This window comes from Thunnus thynnus, chromosome 8 (genome assembly GCF_963924715.1).
Source record: "Thunnus thynnus chromosome 8, fThuThy2.1, whole genome shotgun sequence".
Taxonomy (NCBI): domain Eukaryota; kingdom Metazoa; phylum Chordata; class Actinopteri; order Scombriformes; family Scombridae; genus Thunnus; species Thunnus thynnus.
The window spans coordinates 19,385,758-19,409,537 of NC_089524.1; the positions used below are offsets into that span (position 1 = coordinate 19,385,758).

Genomic DNA, 23,780 nt, shown 5'->3' on the forward strand with positions numbered 1-23,780 from the left:
TATTTTGGTGCTTTTTCCACTTTAAAAACTTTGTAAAATGTCACAATACCCGGTACAGATAAAGATACACACCTTTTGTTTACAACTGTCGATGGTGGTGATGGTGATGAACATTTTAATATCGTTACAGGCAAGCCTGGAAGCAGCTTGGAGACATGGAGGCGGAGCAGGCGATGCAGGAGTACATTTCCTGTGTCAATGTGTTAGACCCTGAAGGCAGCCAGAGGGTAATAAGACTTTTACTGCTGTGTACTACGCTGTGCAACTTTGTATATTCTGAATCTTCTGATATAGTGGATTCCAAAACAAAGCGAAGTGTAAAAAATTTATAGACACGCCTATTATAGAAGAAAGAGAGAAAACCCTCTTAAGTGAATGATGTAAACAACACTAATGGTAAACCACAGCCTTTAATGCAGACTTTGTCAAATACATATTTGTGTTGTTTGCTGCAGCTCGTTAATTCTTGTTTAAAGGGTGATGTCATTGATACTGAGCAGCAGATCAAATTGATGCAATCAGAGAATATTGTTTAGAAGCTCCCAAAATACTGTTACGTGAATAATAACTTCCCTACTTAACAACGAAATGTTAAGTAGGTGCCAGGTGGGTGCCACCCACCTGGCACCTCAGGTTGACTAAAACAACTCTTTAGAGTAAAAATAAACACAGTGATTTGACTCATGTCTGTTTTATGGTCAGAAAAAATGAATGACAAATATGAAAACATTCAATGTGAATGCAGTGCAGCGCATTGTCCAGCAGAGGTCAGTGTCACTGTGTCATTTTGTTCCAGGACCTTCTGTGGCTCTTTATTCTGCCCACGTAGCATGAAAGATACATGAGAAGGTTATGTTAACTCCCTCAATAGCTGATATTTTGAGTAATGAATAATTCAAGAAACTGTCATAGTATGGCTTCTGAGATGTGACAAGTGACACTGTTTATGTCTCTACACACTCCTCTGTTATGTCATTTGACTGTGTCAGGAGAGTTGGGTTGCCATGGACAGGCTGTCATTTGGGGCATTCGGTTACAACAACAACTCTGTACTGTCTGCTTGGTTTGGAAGGGCGTCATTATTGGAACACTGAAGAACAAACTCGTCATATTAACATCAAAATATGTGTTTAAAAATTTATACTTTTCTGGTATTTAATAAGGCAGACTGACATAGTTTTGCTCTGCATGGATGTAAGGCGTATACTATTCATATTGCTTTAAGTTTTTAAAGACAACATTTTCAAAGGATGATCTAAAACTAATAGCACTGAAGACAGTAGCAGCAAGCAGCAATTCAATGACTGGACTCCAGTATTGCAATTTCATCATGTTACGGGTACAAAGGTGACGTTTACTTTTAGCATTTCGTCAGAATTATTGTCAGAGAAGAGTCTGATACAATTCAAGTAGACACTAGGTTTTCATTTTGAAAATAAAGAAAGTTTGACTATTAACATGGCTGTTGTAGTGCGATCAGTAAGGAAATAGTTCCTAGACTTTAGTCTGCTTTGTTTCAGAAAAAGCTGGCCCTTTTAGCTAAGTTTGGTGCATTTTTATTAATTAATAAAACCAGATAAAGTTTGACATTTAGATCAAAATTATCACTATAAAGACAAAAGACCATGTTGCTGCTTACGTCAAAGTTGAGAGGCTGCCGCTTTTATTTAAGCTGAGGGGTTGATTTTAAGGGCTGTGCTGATGTGATTGTTTGGATTTTTTTTGTATACCTACCTACTAGCAATGGTAGTAACCACCAAAAAGGTGTTGCTGTCCAGAAGGTACTGAAAATTTTTTTCAGTATTTAACAATTAATTAGAAGATAATGAGAAAAGGATAATCTGGATGTACAGTAGTAGCTGATGAAACTAAAGAAAAACTTGATACAGCTGGCCCCTGGTGTCAGGGCTACAGGTTACCATAGCTTGTAAATAAGTGAAAATGAAGAACGGCAAAACTGGGAAGCTTCACATCTTGAACATGCCTGCCATGTCCACACGAGGCAGACATCTGATTGACTGGATTCCCTTTAGATGTGTAGTATACTCTCTAAACAGGGGGCTGGATTCACAGTCACATAACACTCTACAAGCAGAGCCCCAGAGAAATTGTATAAGGTTGTTTGTTTTTTTCTGGAATTCAGAGGCAAAAGAATACATTCATGTGTTCCTTAAAAAGCCAGTCACATGTCCTGGGTGACCTACTGTAGTGTCTCATTGCTCATACTTTTTTTCTTTCCATTGTCTACTTTCCCTCTGTTTTCCTTCACCTTCTCATTACTGTTCCTTATCTTCCTCTCTCTTTGTTCTCCACCTCTATGCTACCTGCTATTCCTCTATTATTTCTGCCCCCACTGTCTACTTTAACCCCTCCGCTCTTTTATTACCCCTATCCCTCGCATTTCTTTGCTCCCCTTCCTCATTATGTCTCTTTAATAGCGTCACTGTCAACCACGTGTCCATTCCTGACACATTCTTTTCTCTACGGGCATGCTGCCGGGGCATACTCGCTGACTCTGCCCCACAGTTGCACAATGCCAGGAGGGAGTCCGGCAGACAGGCCAGCAAACGAACAAATGCTCCCCTGAAAAGAAGCTGATTGTATTAGTGTTAACAAAGCATCATAGCGTGGCAGTGGCCATTCTTGTGGAAGCACAGTTAAAATGGTGTAAGTAGGAGTGCATAGACAGAGAAGCAAGGAAGAGAATAATAGCCAGAATTTGACCTCTGTTCCTGCCTCAATTGTTGAGCAGACATTGGCTTTATATTACATTATTCTGCAGAGGAGCAGGGCCAGTGCATCAGCGAATATTCTGAGTTTCAGAAGTGAATTAGGTTGTCCCAAAAGCGCACGCACAGTTGTTTTGCTTCGCTTGTCATGTTCTCCCCCACTCTTCCCATTTTCTGAAATCAGATTTGTGTGGGTTCTTTTGTGAGTCAAGGTTGGTCAGCAAAGAATAGGCTGGGTAATAAAGTCTTGGCTGAACTGAATGTAATAAGAAATTTGAAAAAAAGAATGAAAAAAAGATTTACAAGAGTCACAAATTAAAGCACTATATATTTTATATTGTTCTCATGCATGTTGTTGGTCATTTATTACCAGTGAGGTCATGACTTAAGCCTCAGAGGCTTGTCTCACATGTTCACATTTTTCAGTTCATCTCTGGCATTAACTTTACAAAGGCTATAGGTGAAAAACTATAGTCATTCACAGTGAATAGATGAATCCAGGCCTTTTGTATTGTGTTGCACACACAACACGGTGAGGTCAATGCCTCTGTCCATATGTTGGGTAGCAACTCAGACTGCAGAACTAAGCCAATATAGACTAGGATCGTGTTTAAACTATGGTAAAGTCGTACACTTTAACCAGCTTTCCTCGCACAAGACGTACATTTGTCAACAACAGTCACCAACATCTGTACTATAAATGTGACATGTTTAGTTTTAACTGTGTGCAAAGTGGATAATGTTCTTTAACGTGTGACTGCTTCTCATCTGACAGGAAAGACGAGGAGCAGAAAGGAGAACAGGTTTCGGAGGAGCAGCGGTCAGTTCTTTATACCAAGAGGAGATGATCAGGTATTTACATCAGAAGTGGAACAAACATGCGCACATGCAAACACAGACAACCACACATCAGAATTTTCTTAGTGTATTGTTTACATGAGTTTCACAATGTTGTTGACTCTGTACGCATCTCACACACACACACACACACAACTCTGTGTTCTTTGATTGTGTTTTCAGATGCCAAAGCATCTAAAAGCACTTTCTCAGTTCACAATGGTGCTGGAATAGACTCAGCTTTTTTGTTCCGGTTTTGAATCACCACTTATTTAATGCTTAGGTCAACTCGGTTTGAGTCTGGCATTGTTAACCAGAAGTCTTGATGCTGTATTTGATTATATTCAACAGACCGTAACTGCAGTTAGATCCCGGAGACGTCATACAGTTCTGATTTATGTTAATGGATTATATTCTCCATTTACTCTTGCCTGGCAGACTTACTCAAGCTTAAAAACCTCATCTTCATTTCAATGAAAAAAGAGCCTTTTTGGAGATGAAAATGAGACGTGTGAATCCTGCAGGTTTTCCTCCTAAATGGCTGTATGTGATTAGTATGCATGGTCTTGGGAAGCGGCGGCCAGAGTCTCCCTTTTTTAATTACGTTACGATTGAGGGGGTAGTTGGGGCGGAGGGGAGGGTGATGAAGACACGGCGGGTACAGCAGGGGGAAGCAGGTACAGCAGGTTCCCAGTACGACGCTCCCCTCGGTGATATCCGGTAGCAACGATGCCCCGAGGGAAACCAGAGAGAAGGAAGTCATTAACATGTCACGTACACACACCTATGCAGATGCGTGTGCGCACAAACATACACTTGCCGCTATACGTCGCCACGATTGCATTCGAATCCATGCATAACCTGCCGGAACTGTCACACTCACTGCTCCGCTGCATTCCAATTTCCTCTTTCCTGCACGCAAACACACACACAGACCCACTCCATATTAAACAGCTAAGCACCTGATAACCAGACAGAGAGTTAATTGCATTGCTCACTGCTCATCTTGCTCTTAAAGTGTGTGTGTGTGTGTGTGTGTGTGTCTGTATTGATAAATGCAGGATTGATTAGCAATATCCCCGGATTACTGAGCTGATCAGTGTGTGATTGAGGAGGCTTTGAATGCTACATTTGTAATTCTCTCACCCACCTTGAAAAGGGATTCTGATAAACACTGGAGGCTTTGTTGTCTGGACACTTTGCTGGAAGCCGGCGCTGAGTTAGTCAAGTTCTCATTGGTTCTCGTACTTCTATGGAGCTCAGCCATGTTGAGAGTGTAGACCAGAGTCCTATAGGGGATGTGATGACAGATTGTATAGGCTCATGTATCTGTGTATGTGTGTGTGTGTGAGTGTGTGTGTGTGTGTGATGGATAATGTGGCTGCGGTGTTGATGAGTGAAGCTCAGGCCAGGTAGATGAGTGTTCTCTACCGCTGTGGCCAGTTTAGCCTGATGGATGAAGGACATATCTGCCAGTACACCAGACTGGACACACACATGTGGGCACATAACACTCGCACATACACACACACAAAACCCTCGGTACCCCAGCTGTTGTGATGACAGAGTAGCCTGTGACCTTCCCAGCATGCACTGCGGCACTGTTGATGTCACGTCATTTATAGGAGACACATTAATCATGTGTTTGTTTATAGCCTCTGTGTGTTTGCGTGCATGCACGTTTGTGTGGATTCATGTTTCTCACTGTGGTATAGACTGTATGCAGGTGTTGGTTGTATAGTTGTACTCATATGTAAGCTTTATTTTAGCAGTTGTTTATATTATATAACTGTACACTACATACTTATTGGTGTGTGTGTGCTTGTGCTTTTATATACGTGAGCATGTGTCATGCGCCCGTCAGGCCAGCCCTGTCCGACCATCGACGAAAGACTGATGAGCTGGCCTATTGATTAGTTGCCAGGGGAGACGGATGGCGGCCACACATCAGGGACGCTCGGGGTCACCATGGCCATCAGACAAGGAAGTGGGCGTGGCCCGTAGCGTGGAGACTCATGAATAAACATAGCGGCGGTAATCAGGAGTATGTAAATTAATGTGCTCATACATAACCTAGCAGTGATAAAAGTGTAATGAGTTATTCATAATTCATCACGGGCTGATGAGGAGACGTCGGGGAGAGGGAGGGCAGGAACGAGAGAGAGAGAGAGCATGTCGATGGAAAGCTGAAGAAAGAGAAGTACAGAGGTTCATTAAAGAAAACAGGAGACAAAACTTTGTATATGTCTGCTATTGGTGTCAGTTTTGGAACTGTATTGTCTCTTTAAACAGTAAAATGTGTTGCCTGTGAGTAGCGCATAGTTTTTAAGTTGTAGTTGTGAGTGGAGGAATGGGCAGCGGATCTCTCTGTGACTGAAGAACTGCGCTTTGATTTTCTGATCAAACTCTTGTTCTTGGTATCAAACTTGACATGTCATTGTCTGAACAGAAACAAACAGCCATTACAGAAAGCTTGTCAGTGATGCTGGAAACGACTCTTGATTCCTGTTAGTATTGCTATTTTAACTTCTCCAAGTGTGATAGATAACGTCAAAAAGTGTTGAGTCGGGGCGCCCTGGTAGCCGAATGGTTACAGTGTATGCCACATAACCGCTGGTTCGACTCCAGCTTGGGACCTTTGTTGCATGTCATACCCCTCTCTTTCTCTCTCTCTCTCTCTCTGTTGAGTCAAGAGCATTTGGACTTGTACATTCTTGAACATGTTTCGCCTCTCATCCAAAACAGTCTCTAACGACAGTCACATGACAGACAAGAGGACTAACAAAACCACACGTGACTTCAACAACCCTACAGAGATTAAATAACTGAGACTCCCCACCAGTCAGTCAGAACTGAAGAAACCTTTTGGATGAGAAGTGAGACGTCTTCAAGAATCTACTACAAGTCTAGTTGCTCAACACTTTTGGATATATTTACTCTACCTGGGTGACGGAGAACCGTCACAGACTTGATAAATAACCAAAGTATTATGTGCCCCGCCCCCCTTCTCTTTAAGCTCACAGAAGAGTTATGAAAATCCGGTCATGAGATAAAGAGATTTTTAGAAATCCTGAGAGAGACATTTGATTGGTCACAAGTTTAAAAACAACCACTGTCTAACCTCTAATTTGTTTTTTGGTGGGTACAAACAAGTTCAGGGTTTCCCTCAGGAAATCATGTAGCAGAGGTGGTAAGCCACCCAGATGCTGACACATCCCTACTTGTGATAAATTTAGTTAAGTGGTGACGGCCTAAACATTAGCTACAGTCATTGAATATATACCATTTACTAAAATAGTAATTTAAGCTCTTTTTCCCTGAAGATCGTTTTATTTCTAAGATATTTAATGAACCCTGAAGATCTCAGCCCGCTGTTTCCTCACTCTTCAATCTGACATTTATGCATGAATTTACATAGCCACCTCTGTTTCACCAGGCTAACAGAGGACTGGCAGTGTAAGATAATTGTACCTCTAAACCCTGACAGTGTTAATGCCACTCTCTCACCACCAAGCTAAACAACACCCTCTATGTTTGTGGTGGAACAGCCCCACGTTGGCTCCTGTGCGGCTGGAGCCAGGTGGGTGCTGTGGGACACGTAAGCAACAGAGCAGGCGTCAGAGACGGGAACTGGGGTATTTGGCCTTGGGGGATGACTGACTTACTGCGTGGGAGTGGTACAGCGGCGGGTATGTGGGGTTTCTGTCAGACAATAGAGCACTAAATTCAATTAATCTGAATGGCCGGCATGGGTAGGAGGGAGGGGAAGGCGTAAAGCTCTAAATGAGATTTCGCCCCTTCTCTCCCACTCACCCAACAGCCCCACCACCACCTCCACCACCACCACGACTGCACCCTGCCTCCCCCCAGCACTCACTCCTGTCCCCAATGCCAGGAGGTGATTAGAGAGATATAATCAGAGGTGGGATGGTGCCGGCGTGTGTGTGTGTGTGTGCCAGTGTTCCCAAGGGATGTGGCACGTGCGGCTGCTGCTTGTGTATGAGACAGAGAGACTACTTTATATTATCTGTCTGTGTGTTTGATGACTAAATACTGTTGGAACATGCTATTTGCTTTCCTGTGTGTGCACACAATTTTCACATGAAGCACTGGAATGGACACGCTGGTGGGTTAAAGGGTCGGTTCACCCAAATTACACAAGAACATATTTTTCCACTTAACTCACTTTCTAGCTATTCAGATAGTAGTTTTATTTTTTTTTTTAGAAATCCATCTCTGAGATTTCTTCCAGTACAAAAGGAATTGATTTTATTTAGTTTCTGATGCTCACAGCCTTGAAAGATTCAATAAAAATCAACAGCGATAAAAATCAACAGCAACATCAGTGTTATTGACAGTTTTCATTGGCACACTTTCTTCAATAGAAAGTAGTTCCAATGAAACCTGTGGTTTATTCAGCATAACCAGCACAGTAAATGTAGGGATGTTACTTTTGGTTTTCTCAATTATATATTTTTTCAAGCGATCAGCAACACAAAAGAAATTCCTGTGAAATCATAGACAAGAATCTAAACTGGACCTTTCTCTCTTTCTCTCTCTCCATCTCTCTTTCTGTTTTCTATTTTCTATTTCTGTATCACTCTCAGGGAAGAGGATAAGAACATCTTTGATTACTGCAGAGAAAATAACATCGACCACATCAGCAAGGCCATCAGCTCCCAGAAAGTGGATGTCAATACTAAAGATGAAGAGGTAACTACAAAAAAAACAGCACCAAGAAATATGTATAGATGATATAGGAAAGATGCTATAAATGGTGTTACTGTAAATGAATAGAGTATTACCATGAAACACTGTAATGTCTATACATAGGTAAATCAACCTTTCACCAGAGGATGTATGATCAACCCTCATTTTAGGAGGAAGTCGCCCTGCTCAAGTGTTCTGTGTGCTGACCCCTCGTGAAAAGAAAATCTAAAAGTGATCTGTGGAGTATCATGAAAAATACCGGTTACTGGAGTATGGTTCATGCAGCTCTTTTTGCAATCGTTACATAATGCTTTTTATCTGAAGCCACAAACACACGGGAACCTCTCCTCAGGCTGAGATGCGTAATTTGCGTGAACAGCTATTACCATCGTGAGGTGTTTTCCGGATTGACCTCGAAATCCATTCTTCTGTCCTTGATTCATTATCGGCCGGGCCAAATGGCTCGCTCCCTGCCGCTCTTTCATCACAGCCATTCTTCAGATAAGCAGGCAGTTGGCTGGTGAGTTCCCCACTCGAAGGCCAGATGGTTTAGGGCCCTCTGCAGAGAAAGCTTTGTCTGTCCGCTGTCATTGTTGTCTGCTCACCTGCAGTGGAGCCTGTTCAACAGCAGAGGGCAGTGGTGAAGTTTCATCACATCAGCCAGAAACTTCACCTGCTTCTACAGCTTAGACAGACAGAGGCAGAGAGAGAGAGACTGTCCAAAACCCACACTTTGGATCTGACTGAGCCAAATATCCACCTGTATGGACTGAAATTGTATGGAAGTTTTTTCAGAAACATAGTAGAGCATGCTTGGTTAATGAATTCATCCTGTCATTCATGGAAATTGCTCATTAATGCCTTTTTTTTTTTTTTTTTTTTAAAAAGGTGATTTTAATTACCAGTTATAACCTAACTGGACACGCCAACAATGTGCATTTGCATTGTTCATGAGTAAAATAGATGTTAAATCATTTCTTTCTTTCTAAAACAAATCACAGGTGTCACGAACCCCAAATGAAACCTTAACAGCTCTAAGGAAATATGATCACCATTTATTGCTCTCTACTGCATTCTTTTAGTTTGGGAAATGCTAGCTGTTTTATATGTTTACCTTATTTGTCATCACTATGTTGTGCTTGATTGCTTTAATCATTGTTGCTCTCTCATTTTTCATTTCATAGCCCTGACAATCTTATTATTATTGTACATTTTATTATTTATGTAAAGTAGAAAACGTGTTTAACTGTGAAATCAACTGATTAAAGAAGAATGGCTTTACAAAAAGCCCAGTTGCTAGAATCCAGCATTTCATGAATTTGATAACTTTTTTTATGCTTTTACAGATACAAGCTTCATGAATACCATTCAGAGAACTCACCACTGATCTGCAGCTACTCAGGAATATATATTAGGCTGATTTGTATATACTTGAAAGTCCTTGAGCTTTAGGCTCGCAGTCTTGTGCTGAGGAGGTGTTTGTTCAGTCTCTTCTTGAAGGCACGAACACTACTTGATGTGATGTCTCCGACGACAGCAGGGGGGGAAGGCTGTTCCATGTTGTTACAGCAGAGTGGAGAAAGCTCCTGTCAAAGCAGTTGGTGTTAGCCCTGAAAGTGACAAGGCATGAGTTGGTGGAAACCTCCATGTGGTTCAACCTGAGACATGAGCTGAGCAGTGCTTTCAGGTCTGCTGGACTGTTCGGAGTGTGCATCTTGAAAAGAACAGTTGTTGCAGCGACTGTTCTGCAGTGGCTCAGCTTGGTGATGGCACAATCCTTTAGGGCATAGTCCTTATCCACACCAATGATCTTTAGTGCCTTTTTCTGGATGATATCTAGCTGCCTAAGAGTGGTTTGTGTTCATCCAGGGAAGGCAGGGAGTACTCCATGATGCTCCTGATCTGGGTTTTGTAGACGTTGGCCCTGCCTCTAGGATCAAGCTTGTTGGTCAACTTACGCAATACTCCGAGATGTTGTCCAGCACGTTTGCAGATGTTAGACAGATGGCGGGTCCACTGAACTTTTCTGTCAATGCATAGTCCTTGAACTTCCATCTGCTCACTGAGCTTGATTTTTAATGAGATCAGGATGAGATGGATTCCTCTCTCTGGACTCATTGCCTTACACTTGGTGGGCTCGTAGGTGAGCTTCCAGGCATCCGCCCACTTTCAATGTCATATTTTCTTATTACAGATGATAAAACCAACTCATAGGTGCATTACCGCCAAATGAACTGTTACTGAAGATGCTGAATTATGGACACACTTAGATATGCTTTGAAAACCACTTCTGAAGCAGCATGTGGAGAAGTGCACATCAAGTGTTTATTAAGTGTTCCAGGAATCAAAGCAAACAAAGAAGTCTGGAGAGGCAACCTTCTTTTTTTATTGACCAAAAGTGTTGAAGAGTATCTCAATTTATATCCAATAGTTTAGGAATCATCCTTTTTAATCTTGCCTTTCAGTAATATGTTCTCATTTTATAATATTCTTCAATAATCTAATTACTATAAACTGCATCTCATGCAGGAAAGCTACTATACCAGTGAAATGTGTTATTGTATTCTAGTATGTTGACGTTTTTCAGATGTGGGATATGCTAGCATACTTTGCCCACACTGTATACTTACCGTTGCAAATGAACTCAAACATGCAAAACTACAAGGCTATGGAGATGTGGAGAGACTGCACATACATTTTGCATAAATAAGCTGACCAGGGTGTGTTTGTATATATACTCTTACAAAATGTGCCTTTGTCTTCCAGGGTGACCAGGAGTTTCCCCAACTCCTCAAAAAAACTACTTTTTTGTCTACTGTGTACTGAGAGTGTTGGGGTTTAACCTTCATAGATAAAAGGCTATATCAGCCCTGATCAGAAGAGGTCTTTATTAGTGTACTAATGTCAAGCGTGGCCCAAACTCTAAATTTTTATTAACATGATGTGTTCTCACCTTCGAATACTCCAGTTATTCAGTCTATTATGAATACCTGCAGCTCCCCCAGAGCTCACTTAATACTCTGTTGGAACCGGCAAACTCTGGTTTTCAGTGAAAATGCAGCCAGCAGTCAGCAGCAGCACACCTGGAAGAGAGCAGGGAAGCGAGAGGGACTGGGAGAGTAAGGGACCAACTTATTGGTATTCTGGTCTGGCTCATAAGTATCAATTTTAACATGCAGCCATGGTGATCAATATGATTTAAGCAACAGAATTGGACTTGGAGAGTTTGCTTTACCTAATTGGTCTCACTGAAAAATGAGCTTGCGTGGTTTTATTAGAGCAAGGATCTTGGACCTAGGAGAGGATGGTGTGTGTATGTGTGTACTGTATATATGTGTGTGTGTGTCTATGTGATGTAGGGTAGGGGGCTGCTGATCGGGGTGGCTCCTGTCTTGTGCGCAGCCTCCCATCAATCAAGCTTTACGGACTGTGCAGGTTTCTGCAATTTGTCCTTGAGTCCTCGGTCTCCACCTATTGCTCTTCTTTGCACACACACGCACACACACACACAGAGCTTTCCACGTATCTTGTCACTCTGTCCGCAGGTCATTATGGAATTCTCTGAGTTCTGAATGGTTGTGCATAATTTATTTTGTCTGGAAGCAAAGAAACTGAGTGAAGTCCAGTTAACTTTGAGGCACAGGAAGTGTAGGAGAAGAAGGATGAGGAGGAGGAGGGTGAGGAGGATGTCAGTGTTTCAGTCTGAACTGACAGCCTCAGACTAAGAGTTCATTTAAACTATCTCTTTAACCTTCTGCACATACCATTTATGCCTGTTTCTAATAATCATCTGGTACTTGGTGTGTTTGCAGGGTCGGGCTCTCCTGCATTGGGCCTGTGACAGAGGACACAAGGAGCTGGTGTCTGTACTACTGCAGCACAAAGCAGACATCAACAGTCAGGTGAGCAACATTTTTTCCCTCTCTTTCTGGGTGTTTCACATGCAGTTCAAACTAAATCATCCCTCTAAAAACCCCTTTACACTGCGTGAGCTCGGCCCACCTGAGAAAAAAAGTTGACAATCATGAGAGAAAGGTGATAAAATCTTTGGTCGTTAATCCAAAACGATGGTCCTGAATCACACTGTGAGACACGTCCACTGACGACCGATTTGGCTGCTGCCACTACAACAACCCAATCAGAATACAACATGAAATGATTCACAATACACCGGCTGGTGTGATGTTTTGTAAGTGCAGTAAGTACAGTCTGATACAGATTGTGAACTATGTGAGAATTTTTGAGTTTTTGACTTACAGTGTGTATTTATAGAAAACACCATTATTATGTTTCAGCTTTTCTAGAAGGTCAATGAAAGAAACTCTTAATGGGAAAAAAATATTGTGTAACGGAGGCTTATGGAACAACAACTAATTACGTTATTAGACTCCACATCTATAATTGCATAAATTAAGATACTTGAGAGACGGACTCAAGAAAAGATTTTAAGGTGGCGGAAGAATATTAACTTTCATTCATGTGCAACTTCATTTGCAGTTACACGCAGTCATGCATGGCACAGGTTTTTTTTTTGCAATCACACAATAAAAATGGTTTGAGTTTACCCACCCAGAGAATTATAATGTGTTTGTTCGATTGCGTGAATTCAACAAAGAATAGGATGCGTTAAAAGATTTTCACTAGGATGTCTAGTGGCCGCCCTTGTGTGTTGAGGTGTGTGTGAGTGTGGGTGAGCAGATATCAGTGTTTGTAATAGATGGAATTAGGGAGGGAAAGAGTGGAAAGTGGCAGGAGCTTTATAATTCCTGCTGTGCTCACATGCAAACCCCAAGGCAAATGTTGACATGTCCAGCATCCCCATTGCCCTTCTCTTTTCTCTCTCCATCCCCTCCAGAAGGTCACCTTTAATTCACTTTGTGCCACAGACAAATCCTCCAGGGCTTTAGCAGACAGAGTTAGCTGGTAGCTAGCCTAGTGTTTAGCCTCCGTAAGGTTTAGCCGCATCCAGGAGGCTTTAGCTTTGGCTGTAAGCTGGCTCAGCTGCACATCGGAGAAATTACTCCTCCGTCCGCCCAGCGGCACGACACCGTGCAGTTCAGCGGGGCTGCACACTGAGGCTTTAACTGTAAGGCCGAATCAATTGGAAGTAATCAGGCAAATTGTTTTACGTTGCACAACCCACATAATCAGGACATTTCACAAATGACTTTCTCTTTTGTGGTCATGCGTGGCCCCTTTTGTTTTGAACGCTGCAGGGAGGGGGCGGATTTGTGGTGAATGGTTCATAAAAGACTTAACAGCAGGATAACTACGAAACACTTCACTGATGATTTAGAGCCATATCAAGATAATGACAGTAGAGGAGGGTTGATGTATAGAGAGAGGCTTTTGTCCTTTTGTAAGGTGTAGCGTATTTACAATCATGTATCTATCATTAAAATATAAATTGATATCTCCATGTGCCAAGATTTTTCAGCAGTCAAAGTAGGAAACATAAATCTTTGCCCAGGTAGCCCAGCGATATTGGATGGCTGAATCGAGTAGACTTTTAATTTATTTCCCACACACTCACACTCTTTGTCTGATTCTACTTCTTTCTGTATCAAAATACAAAGAGGGAAATAATCCAATGTTCCTTCTTCCCTCCTGAATTTGTAAGAGAGCAAACAGAGAAAAGATGACAGTAATTGAGAGATTTCAGACGTATTTTCATTATTTAAAATCCTGTTCTGCTTAAAAGTTTGTTTTGGGGGGGGGGGCTTTTTGAGCAAATATATGAAAGTTAAGGAAAGAAAACTTCAAATTGTGTATCAGAGGGAGACTTTTTAAGCCAATCAGTGCACAAGCCTAATCTGAATTCATGCATTCAGCCCATCAGGCCATCGTTTCTCCCCGCCTGTCTCTCAGGTGTCAGAGGAAGCCAGCTGTGGAGAAGTCTGAATATTAAAGAAACTGGACCTCTGCTGCAGAGTTACTGGAAGCAGATTTATGAGGTGGCAAAGAGGTGGCTGAGAGAAAAATATAGTCCGCTAAATCATACCAGTCTGTCGCAATGCCAAATTATCTCACTATGTAAAACTTACAGAACGATATGCTTCTCATTAGAACTTGCTTGAACATCCTCTTGCTTTTTTAAATCGGAGTTAAGTTAACGAGGAAAGGAGGAATAAACGAAGAAAAGAAGGAAAGGAGGGTTTTTGCTTTACTGGAGAAAACGTAAAATTTGATGGATAGTTTCATGCATCTATCCTTTTTTGCTTTTGCTTTTCAAAGCCCCCTTTGACAGGAAAGGAGGCGTATGGGAGGTTGTGTGTGTGTGTTCATGAGAGGAATGGAGAAATGTTTGGGTTGTTTGCAGGCTGTTAGAGCGACCAGTAATCTCTCTTGACCTCTACCAACTGCAGAGCGACCAGTAAATAAAGATCAAACATGATTTATGTTTAATTTGTTGATTAAAAAGGGGAGGGGGACTTGAGAGTTAAAACAAAAAGTATTATTATTTGCCTGGCAGAGGAGGAAATCGTTTGAAATTAATCAACTGATGGTTTCAGTGAATTGTTCCCAAACCCTGGTAACCTGCATTAAGGGCTCGTTTGATAGTTAATCCTGGATCAAGGCAGGGAGGGGACTACAATAGGTAGCTGTATGTGTGTTTGAATACACAGATCACAGCTCTGCCACCTGCCAACTGTAGATCAGGCCCCGGTGTTGGTACTGTACATTAAGCCCCTCCCCTCCCCGTCCTCGCAGTATCACTGCTCCCTCAGCTAATACACCAGCAGGAAAGTGGGGCAGACAGTAGCAACTGTGGGAAAGACGACAATAAAGCCCCACTTCATGTAATAATGGAAATTAAGGCTTAAACACTGGACTTATTCTGATATTCTGTGTGCTAGAATGTATTTAAGAGCATTAAACAGACGTAGGCTTAAGTTTGAGACATTCCATCATATCACAACTAGAGTGAAAACGGATCAGACAGCAGAAACTCATGAATAATTAGCATCTATTACTAAGTTTTGTTTAAACAGGAAAAGAATAATGATTTTAAAGACATTACAAACAGGACTGGGTGTCTCTGACACGGAGTACTGAGAGCTAAGTTTGAATGCTTGGTCAGATTCATAGTCTTGTTTACTTTTTCTATTCTTAGATATTTCCTAATTTAAATAATTTAACATTTTTTGGTTTGTTTTTTTTAGGCAAAGGTCTTTTTCAACTTCTTTGTGTTCAGACAAGATAAAGTTCTTACTGGTGCAAGTATAAAAACATTTCAAATAACCAGCACTAACTGTAAGTCACTGACCTGATTCAGTAAAAAAAAAAACATACAGCAAGGTTGAGTCTATAGGAGATTTAGCACAATTGAAGAGATATTATGAAAGGATGCTTTACAGCATCAGTAACAAAACATATTAAAAGTATCAGAAACAAACAAACAAAAAAAGTGTGTGTGGTGGGACATTATGGTGCTTAACATCCCAACCTCTCTACTGTTATTTCTCCAATAAAGGCAAAAAAGCAATAAAATTAATGTTTAAGGATAAGTAGGATAGTATTTCATATTTCTTCAATAAATCTTATGAAAAGATGAAAACCAACAGTCTGATATCGCTCACAAAAAAGCCAGACTTTTCCACTGACAGGTTCCCTCATTATGATGAACATGTACTGTAGTTTCCCATATACACTGTCCTGCTCCTGTAAATACTCACTAGCTCCACGTCTGAAAGTAGTCCCCAACAAATGTACTCCTGTTTGAGCAACATTTGCTAAAAGCTACAGTGTTCAGCTGTTAAAGAAACTCATTTACCCTTTTTTAAAAATGAAACAGTGTATTTGTGACCTGTCTATAGGAGCGATTGGACTTGGGGCTGAGAGCCACTGACGGGGTACTGAAGCCAGAAAGTATTGAGAGATAGACTCACCAGTTTTTGGTGTTGATCTTTTCATGGGATTTGATGACAGTAATAAAAATATAGAATAATGCCAGCCTCGTCCTTTTTAAGAATAAGATTATAATCAATGAAATTTGAATTTGAATTGAGGAGTCTGTGGAGTTGAGGTGATTTTTGGTGACTATATGTTTCTTTTTGTATGACTAAAAGTTGCGAGGTGTGTTCTCACATGACTTTAGATGTGTGTTTGTGTGTGTCCGCTCTCCCTGTGGTCATTCTCTGTCCAGACGCTGTAATCTCACACTCAGAGATAAGCCTCATCCCACACACACACACACACACAACTTTTGTTTTCAGGTGGAAATCCCAAACCCTCCTCCAGTCCTCCCAATAAGCGTTGCCATGGAAATATGCATTTAAAGAGCGGACATGCCAATTCGTGTGAACTAGAGTCAAAAAGGTCGAGATTAGTCCGACAAAGAGAAAAGACAGGTGAGATGCAGGTTAACACAACACAAACACAATGTCAGGAAGGAAACATTGTTAAAGTAAGAGGGGGCTGCGCAGGTTTCACACACATGCTCATACGAGACTCATGCCTCTCCATCTATCTCTCTCCCTCTCTTCTTCGCTTACATCCTCTCCTCGTCACTCCTCCCCCTCCCCCCGCCGGCTCCCGTTCCTTTCACTCCATCCCTCGCTGCCTCCGCCTCTACTTTGTATTAAAACAACATGATCCATGAGGCGGGGAGGGCGACTCGCAGCACCGCTAATTCTAATTAATCCAGCGTGGTAGCACGGCCACGGCAGGCCCCAAGCGCTCCCAGTCTATCAGATAGAAATTCATAACTTAATTGAGGTCAGAGCCTCGAGCCGGCAGAACAAAAGTCTCCAGCCAGGACCAGCTAGATCAATAGTAATAAATATCTGACTGGGCGGCCTACAATTGGTGGCTGGAGAGCACACAACAAGTCTCGTACAACACAGTTGGCATGTGGAACCTGCAGGGTAATCAGTACTGTATCTGGGTGTGTTTGTAGGCAGAGTTGGGCCTTCAAGACACTAGCAGACCGTCATATCTTATCAAATGTATATTTTATTACATCTCTGAAATGCATATTTTAATTATAAGAGTTAGACTGCAGAGAATTGTTACGGCAAAGTCTCTCTTAGGTTATAGATCCATTGATTTGATATTGATGTGAGGTTTGGACTGTTTTATATATCTAATGGAGCAAAACGGTGAATTTATGACGGCATGTGACACCTCGACTTTACGGATTCATGCTGACAGATGTCATTAAAGAATTTAGGAGACTCTAATAGGATATTTTCCTCTAGTCGCAACAGTCATATTTGCACAATAGTTCTAGTATCTGTTGTTACATCTGTTGTGAAGTAGTTTTGTTTTGGTTTTGAGGTTTTTTTGACACAAAAAAAACAAATTATTTCTTTAAAAGTGTAATGTAGGATTCTGAAAAACCTACTGTCAAGCTCTCTGTACTGGATTTATAATTTTTATGCTGTGCATCTTAGACTAATGATTTTCGACAACCATTTTAATTAACAAAGTGTAGTGAAGACGGAAATCACATTGAGGTAAATGCATGGTAAAAGCTGAAGCTGATATACCAGCTAGGGTTGCAGCTAATTATTATTTTCAGTCTATAATTTATTTTTTCACTTAATTTGTTAGTCTGCTAAACGTCATAAAAAAGTGAAAAATGGCCGTAACAGTTCTCCAGAACCCAACGTGACATGTTTAAAAAGCTTATTTTTCCGACCAACAGTCTAAAACCCAAAAATATTAGATTCACAAGAATCAGATTCAAGATTATCATACAAGGTGAAAGTAAAGAGAAAAGGTGTATATTGTGTTTGAGGAGCTGGAACCAGAGAAAGTGTGAATGAATGACTTAAACAATGAATCAATTATCAAAATTTTTGTTTGTCGTCGATAGGCTAACCGATTAAGTGACAGTTTGATAAGATGTACACAACTTAGTACTGCCATTGAAGAAAACTGTTGTATGTTGCTATTTAGTTTAATAATTCAGTGTTGCTAGGACGTACTGCAGATGTACTGCATGGTAAATTAATGGAAAAAATATAAAAAGTCAGACTCCTGTATAAATATGGACTACTGCAATTATCAAATAGCACGAGGCAGCAGTTGGGTTTCGGACAGCTTCCTAAATAAGGTATTCTCAGGTTGTGCCAAATCCTCTGATCACAAATCAAGTAGCATGTCAAAGAAAATATTTCATTTGATCAAACTGAACAAATCTTAAGCATTAGCATCTGTTCATGCACATTTTTTTCATGGAAAAGCATAGTAAAACCTATCAGTATTTACTACATTTCATATTGAAGTCGCAATATTCAGCAAAAATTAAATTTTTCAGCTCTGATACGGGCGTTATTTCTTTTTCAAGTCAAGCTCGGCCTGCTGTTGTAGCACACAAAGAAGACCGAACCCTCTCGTCTGTGTCCTCTACTGTGGTGTCAACTACTTGTGTGATCAAAGTGGTAAACACACACACACACACACACACACACACACACACACACACACACACACACACACACACACACACACCACCACCACCACCACCGTAGCTGATTGAAATTCTATGGTGGAGGCATTATTACACGTTTGTATCCCTCCCCTTTCCCAGCACTGCCTCCTATAACTAATGGCTCAGTCAGCCCAGTCATAACAAATATCCAGCAAGATTCGTCATAATTGTGTGTGTGTGTGTGTGTGTGTGTGCATGTGTGTTTGTGTGCGCGTGTGTAAATGTGCAACCTCTCCTCCTGAATATATAGGGTCTTTAAGGAAGAAAAGGCAGCGAGGTGGGAAAGTAAGAAAAAGGAATATTTTGGTGATTTAAAGACTAACAACGGAGAATAAAATCAGATTGAGGGAGAAATGGAGCAAATGATGAGCATTGCAGTATGCAGCATTACTACTCACATTCATAGTATGTAGCAGTATGCTTGTGAGTATGAATGTGCACATGCGTCTTTCTTTTTTTTAAGGTGTTTTTGGGTATTTCTACCTTTATTGGACAGCTGATAGTGGACAAACAGAGACGAAACAAGGGGAGATAGAAGGGGGCATGACATGCGACGACAAAAGTCGAACCCAGGACTTTGCGGTTTTATGTGGTGTACGCTGTAGGCCACATAACACATAATACACACACACACACACACACACACACACACACACACACACACAATGTATATACGCTGTATGCCACATAACCGCTACCAGGACGCTCCACATGCGTGTTTCTTGCTTCATGTGTACACAGCTTGCAGCATAAAAATGGCACTGCACCTTTATAGCTGGTCATGAATACACTGAGCACCTTCACACACACACACACACACTTGGCTTCTTGCCACAGATTAATACTAGACTCTGAGACACTCCCACAGCTTACTGCACACATTAATACAGACATTTAAGAAAGCTCCCCCTGCCTTCCTCTTTATAATAGGCCCACTGACAGCACAACTGTAACATATTGCTCTTGCATTTTCCTGTGTGTGTACGTTTGCGCCCGCCGACCTGCCAGTGTATGACATTATTACTATTGATGCATCTGTTAATGTAGAGGAAGGTAATGTTTCTTGTGACATTTTATGGTGTTTATTTTTCTTTTGGGAAGATTAAGACTTGTTAAATGGATAGAGGAGAATCTTTCAGACAGGTCTTTAAAAGCGTACAATTTTTCAGGCAAATAGGAATCGGAGTGTGTTAGTAAAAGGTAACACACACCGTAGGCACCGCACACAGCGCTTGACATTTTATAAACCACACTGTAAGCTGGTCTTATAGGATTCATATTTAGTACTTGCTGCATATTAGCTTGACTTGATGAAATGACAGCTGTTGCAGTGCTCTGTTAAAGGGCCTATCGGACACAGATACAGTTATGAATCTATAATATGAGCACTCAGAAAAGAGCCAGCGACTTGACAGTAATAGTGCAGTCTAGAGAGCCATTCCAGCAGGTGACAGTCCTCTTTGCCATCATCAGCTGTTGTTTCTTTCTTATTGGCCTCTCACTGGGCCTTGCCTACACTCAACTATTTGATTTCCATCGTTCTTAACCGTCCACATAAATTGTCAGGAGCATTAAAGCTGTCCTCGACCGTTTCAGACAGAGAGGAGGAGGGGGGGGGGGAGGTGGTGGAGGGGGGAGAGAAAGAGAGTGAGAGAGTGAGAGCTGGATACAGACAGCGAGGGGAGGGGATGGGGGTGAGGAGAGAGAATAAACAAAGTAAGTGTTTTGCCTTCCATCAGTCTCCCGCAGTACTCAGCTTTATGAGTCCCTCACTCCAAATGCCTCAGCCGCAGCCCCCGCTGCCTGGCCATTGATTTTCATATTACACTCTTTTATGCATTTATTTATTTCATATATTTCTTTTTAAACATCATCGATGAGCCACAGGAGGACAGACGGGGGGCCTCTAGCGATGTTAATTCTCAGCTTCAACCTTATCCTCTTCTCTGATGGCTTTAATGGAGGCTAAGGTGTCCCACGGGAACAAGCAAGCTTGGCGACATGGGGAGGGGAGAGAAGTGTAGAGGGGAAGAGGATGTGCATGAAGAAAACAGGCTAGCAGAGAACAGAGATTTAGGGAAAAGGGGAAGCTTGGAGGAAAAAAAAACAAGGAGGCTTCTTTTGTCTTGTTTGACAGAGAAAGGGACTATTGTGGGTAAAGATATTTTCAGCCTTTTAAAGGAGCTTTCCCTACGATTGAGCTTGTCTTCAGACGCTCTTGTTACCCTTTGTCCTCGACCCACAGGGGTTGTTTTAACCTGTGCTGGAGTTTAAAGATGGGCTTCACTTTTGCGTTTTCTGAGCTGCAACTGTGACATAATAAATATCTATAATCCCTGGCATCTTCCAGGACCTCTGTCAGCTCTGGACCCCTGAATCCTTCAGGGTTTCCCCCCCATACTGCAATGATGCTGCTAGCAGCTATGGGTGTGAGGGAGAAGGGGGATCACCCGGGCACCTGAAGGACACATCCAGGAGGTGTGAAGGGCAACGAGTTTGGCGTCACAGCTAATTTGACCGTAGGTGGCAGTGCTCACACACTGAGTGGCAAGGTTACCTCTCCCTGCTCAGAGAGGAGACCCAGATTTAATTAGGGCTGGCCCCCAGTCTGCAGATCCTTTTAACACGGGGGCCTTCCCAACACGCACACACACGAGGGTAAACACACATGACACAGACATATCAAACACAGAGCAAATTCATGTGCAAGCACAGGCTTTCACAAGTTTCTATAATATCTGTAGCTAATATGTGGCTTCAGCAGTCTGAGATAGACAAATTAAGTAGATATCTTGTGTTTTTAATATTAAATTCCCTCTTTGTGTTTCCCTGGACAATGTTTCCCTGTTGAGCTGCAGTGGAAGGATAGTAACAAAAAGAGGTAATGTTCTAAAAAGGCTGAAACTTTGGAAGATATCCACTTGATTTGACTAATTTGGACAGCTGAAGCTTCATATTTGCTTCAGATAAACTTCTAAATATAGAAAGGAGGACTGTGGACATTGGAAACACATCATGAAGGGATCTTTTAATGGCCAGTATGAACAGGAGGAATGATCACAGCAATCTGAACCTGTTTCACTGTCAATATGTGAACTTGACTATTGTTTTAAGACAGACTTGGAAAAAATGGTGAAACTATCCTTTAATGCTGCAGGCTGCTCTTGAATGTGACATTTTTGGATGCAGGGATTTCCAAAAGATGTGGACCCGATTTGTTGCAACGTGACACACGTTTATGTGTCATTTATTCTGCCGGTTTTTGTTAAATTATTGGTTTAAGGAATGAAAACTCTTCCTTGTTGGTCCGAATGATGAAACGTGAGGGTTAGCTGCTGTGTGGCAGGAAAAAAAATCCTAGAAGAAGATGCATTTAGCAAACATTGACATTTTTGCATTAAAAATCCCACAGAGGAGACTGTCCAAACCGCAATACCATGTAACAGTACATTTGGCGTTGGACATTGAAATAAGCTGACTTTCAATTTTCTTAGCACGACCACCAGTGTGATGCTTGAAGTTGATACTGTGTGATCTGTGCTGATGGCGCCACAGTAGCTGCTCTGGTTACAGATGCGACCTGGTGAAGTGAACGAGCATCTTCATCTCCTCCATCTTGCTCAGATCTGTGTGTTCTGCTCTCTGATTAATGGCACCTGCTCATCATAATGCTATCTGCTGGAATCTGCATACCAATGATCCCAGTCGCCTATCGATTCACCCCTCATCTTCCCAACACACACCCTGGAGACTGTTGCACACACACACGCACATGCACACACACATACTCATCTCCTCCCCCTCCCCCAGCCACTGTCATTATAAAAGTCAGCAGCTGCTGCATGCATTGATCATAAATCATAATTGCTTGTCCATTTTTCCCCACTTGTTTAATGTTGCTGTCAGGGGCAGTAGGGGGGAGAAAAAGGGGAGGCGGGGAAAGGAAGAGACCTTAGAAAGTTTACTGAGACACAGAAAGAGAAATGGGGAAGTTTTAAGTTGAAGAAGTAGGATAGCAGAAAAGAAAGAGCAAAAATTGGTGATGAGAAAGAAATACTTTAGATGTAGTAGAGTTTAAGCTAAAACAAAAGCATGTTTTTTTAAGAACAGGTTTGTCAATTTTCTAGTGACCATTAGAGGAAGTGCAACTTAAGACACCTCTTCATCGGCTTCTCCTGTAAACTGAAGTGGAAATTGGAAGTTATCGTTTTTTTCTTTCACTGTTTCTTTTTTAGTAATCCACAGTTTTCCATCACAAGAATCTTTTAAAGCCATAGCTCTGCGTACTCTGGAAGAAGAAAACCTTCTTAGCCAAGATGACTGCCAATCATCTTGGCTGTGGTCCTGTTTGTTTACAGTAATTATACTAATGTCTCAAAATGTAGTAATTAATGATTTATTGATGATAAATTCTGCCACATGGCACCTTTAAGTTGTATTTTATTTACAGACAGTGATGAAGTCACTGTGTGCCAATAATGTTTTGTCCACCTTACAATAAATACTGTTGAGGATGACACTATTCTTATTAATAGATATTAGAAACATCAAACACTAAATGGTCGAAACACAAAGACCCACAAACAAATTGTTTTTTTAAGAAAGAGAAAGGGCTTGATTTGAGCAACATTCAAGAAAATTGTAGGAAAATAAGGAGAGAAAATTCTATACCATCATACACAGATTGGACGTATTGGCATGGTGTGAAAGCTTTTACTGTCTGTGGAGAGACTACACACACACACACACACACACACACACACGCACATACATAGTCTCCACACAGCTGGCGGTTGGATTTGACAGACCTTTAACCTCTACCTGCAATCTCTTCTCTGGCTCGGACACAGACAAACAGAATGAAACGCAGGCAGAATGAAATCTAGTTTCAAGTGGACATTGACTCAAGGGACCTCTGTGTCCTATTTGTATCCCGGACTTGGTTAAGTTTCCCGTCTCTGATATTACCCTGATCCCTCCACTTAATGCTGGTGTAAAAAGATTGAGGTTGAACATGTCGAGTATTCTTGTCCAGTCGTCTGAGATTTGTTTGAAAGCAGACTCAT

At 41.5% G+C, this 23,780-nt stretch overlaps 1 protein-coding gene across 1 annotated transcript in view; it reads left to right on the forward strand.

The window, feature by feature from the left end:
• acbd6 (acyl-CoA binding domain containing 6) overlaps positions 1 to 23,780 on the forward strand; it is a 31,290-nt gene that overhangs the window by 1,446 nt on the left and 6,064 nt on the right. Inside the window, exons 3-6 of the mRNA XM_067596984.1 lie at positions 131 to 227; positions 3,505 to 3,581; positions 8,174 to 8,279; positions 12,089 to 12,178. Coding sequence (XP_067453085.1) covers positions 131 to 227; positions 3,505 to 3,581; positions 8,174 to 8,279; positions 12,089 to 12,178 — 370 coding nt within the window. The remainder of the gene's footprint in view (positions 1 to 130; positions 228 to 3,504; positions 3,582 to 8,173; positions 8,280 to 12,088; positions 12,179 to 23,780) is intronic.